General features: G+C 45.6%; 1 protein-coding gene across 1 annotated transcript in view; it reads right to left on the bottom strand.

Annotated features, from left to right (window-relative positions):
• Nucleotides 1-2,322, bottom strand: part of HSPA13 (heat shock protein family A (Hsp70) member 13) — a 9,649-nt gene extending 7,327 nt beyond the window's left edge. The window contains exons 1-2 of the mRNA XM_029215560.1: nucleotides 2,253-2,322; nucleotides 340-680 (exon numbers count right to left, since the gene is read on the bottom strand). Of these exons, the coding sequence (XP_029071393.1) occupies nucleotides 340-680; nucleotides 2,253-2,277 (366 nt within the window). The 5' untranslated portion in view covers nucleotides 2,278-2,322. The remainder of the gene's footprint in view (nucleotides 1-339; nucleotides 681-2,252) is intronic.
• Between the last annotated feature and the right edge of the window lie 894 nt (nucleotides 2,323-3,216).

Here is a 3,216-nt window from a genome sequence, read left to right as displayed (position 1 = left end):
ATATGTATACACACAAACACAGGAAGAATATCTATTTATCCATCCACCCATCTACAGGTACGTGGGGCTTCATTAGCCTCGCGCTACAATGAAAGAGCTGTGCAGACATTCTGAGGATAGCAGAGTGAGGAGATGGTAATGTCCTAAGTCCTCAGTAATACTGCGGGACCACTGAATTAGCTAACCCTGGAGCTGCTGTGGGATTGTTTGTTATATGAGATAATATAACTTCCAGGCAAACTGAGTCTGTTGAAATAGAATGTTTTGTAACTTGAAGCCAAAGCATTAATTGAAACAGTATGCTGAACTAAAGTTAAAATAGATTTTGGCTTCACTTACCTTAAATGGGTATCTGCCAATTTCAGCTTCTAGCTCTTCTGGGGTAAAAATCTTGCCTATGAATCTTTTAGCGTCATATATTGTGTTCTGAGGATTTGAGTCCGCCAGCTCTAAGCTTTCATACCCCACATAAACATCGTTGTCAGTAAAGGACACCATGCTGGGTAGGCTGACGTGCCCATTTTCATCTGGAATGACCTTTACTTTTCCTGTTCCAGGAAAAAACACCCCAACTGAACAGTAGGTAGTGCCAAGGTCAATTCCAATCACCTTAGGAGTAGGCAGTGGTAAATACTGTTGCGCGAAATAGCCAGCCAACAGGAGAGTCAGAACAGCTGATCCTGAAATACAGGCAAATTACAAGTTGCGTCTTATCAAACTAGTACAACGTGCAAAATTACAAAAGTAAAAATCTCTTTACTATCACGCTTCCATACTAGACTAAAAATACTGTCCAAATATTTTCTTTTATAGTACTCACGATAACATTTCTCAAACATCAAGTTTTTCATAATGCAAACTGACTATAATACAATTAAAATGAAGTAACAACAAAAACAAACAAACAAAAAACCCCCTGTATGTTTGTGTGCTTCACTTATGGGTGAGTAAAGGAATAAAAAATAAAAACATTTCGATAATAATTGTGCTAATGCTGACAGGAGAAGTCATTCATCTGGAGCAAAAGCTAGAATATAATCCAATTCTTGATCAAATGATATTTAGATTTTATAGTTTTATAATTAGCTTTAGATATCATTATTAAAAAGAAACTAGCACTAAAATTTCCACAGCAAAAGCTCTGTTATTGTAAGCGTGAAACTCTTTATACCCCCTCTCTTTTTTCCTTTCAAAAGGATGAAATGGATAAACTGGATTAAAATAATTTTGGAAATTGCTTAGATATTTTTAAACGGTCACTTCATAACAGAACATAGTTAACTTTTTCTGTATTAAATACGAGTTGAGGACATCTTGCAGAGGTGATATTTCGGAGAAGAATTAAAAGTGTGTAACCCTGATGATAACATAAATGGAAGCTCTTAGAAGTCAGGTTTTAGTCACGCTGTATCCCCTGCACCAATGGTTCCCAGCCAGTAGAAGACTGTTCAATAAATATTAATTGCTGAAAAAGCCAAATACGAACAAACGCCGCGCAGACTGTAAACATAAGTGATGGAGAAAGAAGTCAATTCGTATTTACAGCTAACCTGTTATTTGGTTTCAGGAGGCTGTGCTATACACCTGTGTCCATCCACGTTACGTACAACTCAAAACACCAATTTGTAGGAGTCGGCTTTACTAAATTATTAGGTCATCCTCATCAACACATAATGAAATGACATCAGGTGCCAATCCCACCTTCCTCTTGCCCCTACGTACACATTTTCGGAAGCATTTCATCACCTTCTCCTCCGGAGAGGGTAATTCCTACCCGGATTGGTGGAAATAACACTGGACTATACATCAAAGAGGTATCTGGCTCTCTCAAAATCCAGCATCCCATGAGTCTACAGCTCGGGCTGCTGCTGCTGTTCCTCTCCGTTCCTCCACAAAGGGGTCTAGGGGTCTAGGAGATGCACATTCTGGCAGCCTCTCAAAGGCCCCAATTCAACCAACGATTCAAAAATCGACGTTGCGTAGGAAAGAACCCTTCCCGAGGCCCAACGTCCCTGGGATGTATGCAGAGGTCGCCGCCGGCCTTACCCGGGCCTACTGCGGCTCGGGCCTTCCTAGAGGCGACCCCCAACCCGGCGTCGCGAACAGCCCCAAACCGCCTCTAAGTCACCTTTCTGGCGCTGTACCCGCTGCGCCAGCGGGATCCAGCAGATGCAACAACGACCCCAACACCCCAGCCTCCCTCAACCGCTCAGGTGCCCGCAACAGCGCAAAGGACCCTCCCGATCACTGACCTAAGATCGTCATCTCTCCGGCCATCACAGTCCCGCCGAAGAGGCTTAGGATGACTGTACCGGACGTGAGGCACCGCCCCTACGCCGCCCGGCAGCCCCGCGCTCCTCTGGGAAATGTAGTCCTGTTACTCTGACGCGGCCCGAGAAGCTACATCTCGGACCAGAGAAAGGACTTCCTTTACCGTGAGGACGTGGGCATGAGGGCCCCCATTCAACCGCTGCCAGGGGCGCCCGAGCCGCCCTCCCACGCAACGGACTACAGAGCCAATTAGGCTGGGGTGGAGGAGCGCTAACAAGAGGGACTGGAGTTTCTAAGCAAACCTGTAGTGCCTGGAGCCAACTTGAGGTAAAAACAGTGTTTTTAGCACCGCCTTGCCGCTTTGCCTTCTGGGAAGTGTAGTTCCGGCCTGACCCATTCGCCTGAGGGACAGTGAGCACCATTAGGTTATTGCGTTTTAGGGTGATGTCCCTAACCAGGCCCAGGATCCAGCGTTTGTTATTTCGTTCTTTCTGCCTTTTAAAGCGTTCTCGTTTGCCTGGGATCTGGATTCCAGATTGCGGGGCGGGGGGGGGGGGGGGGTTGTCCCAAACGTTCCCCGCGCCCCCGCCCCTCGCTCCAGCATCCCTAGAAGAGCCCCTGCCACAGTGCGGGCGTAGAGGGAGGCAGGGGCTGGCGACCCTGGAACTTGGATACGATCCGCACTCCTGTGCTTTCGTTTTGGAAAAAAGGAATTCGAGGAATCCTCAGTTAACGCGATTTATCCAAAGGAGTAGGGACACATTTTCCTCTATAGCTAACACTGAAGAGGGCCGTTGAAAAGAAAAACGTAAACCAAATACCTTAACTTTCTCTTGAATTAAGTTATAAGTGGCAGGAATTGTTTTCATGCACAAATCACTTAACATGCAATGGCCATTTAGGACACTTGTGAACTGTTTTTCTGGTTCTAGTCTTAAATAGACC

The sequence above is a fragment of the Monodon monoceros genome, unplaced genomic scaffold, assembly GCF_005190385.1.
Source record: "Monodon monoceros isolate NGI ecotype Baffin Bay Population unplaced genomic scaffold, NGI_Narwhal_1 Super_Scaffold_11, whole genome shotgun sequence".
Taxonomy (NCBI): Eukaryota; Metazoa; Chordata; class Mammalia; order Artiodactyla; family Monodontidae; genus Monodon; species Monodon monoceros.
The sequence above is the reverse complement of the archived record's forward strand: the minus strand, read 5'-3'. Positions and strand labels throughout refer to the sequence as shown.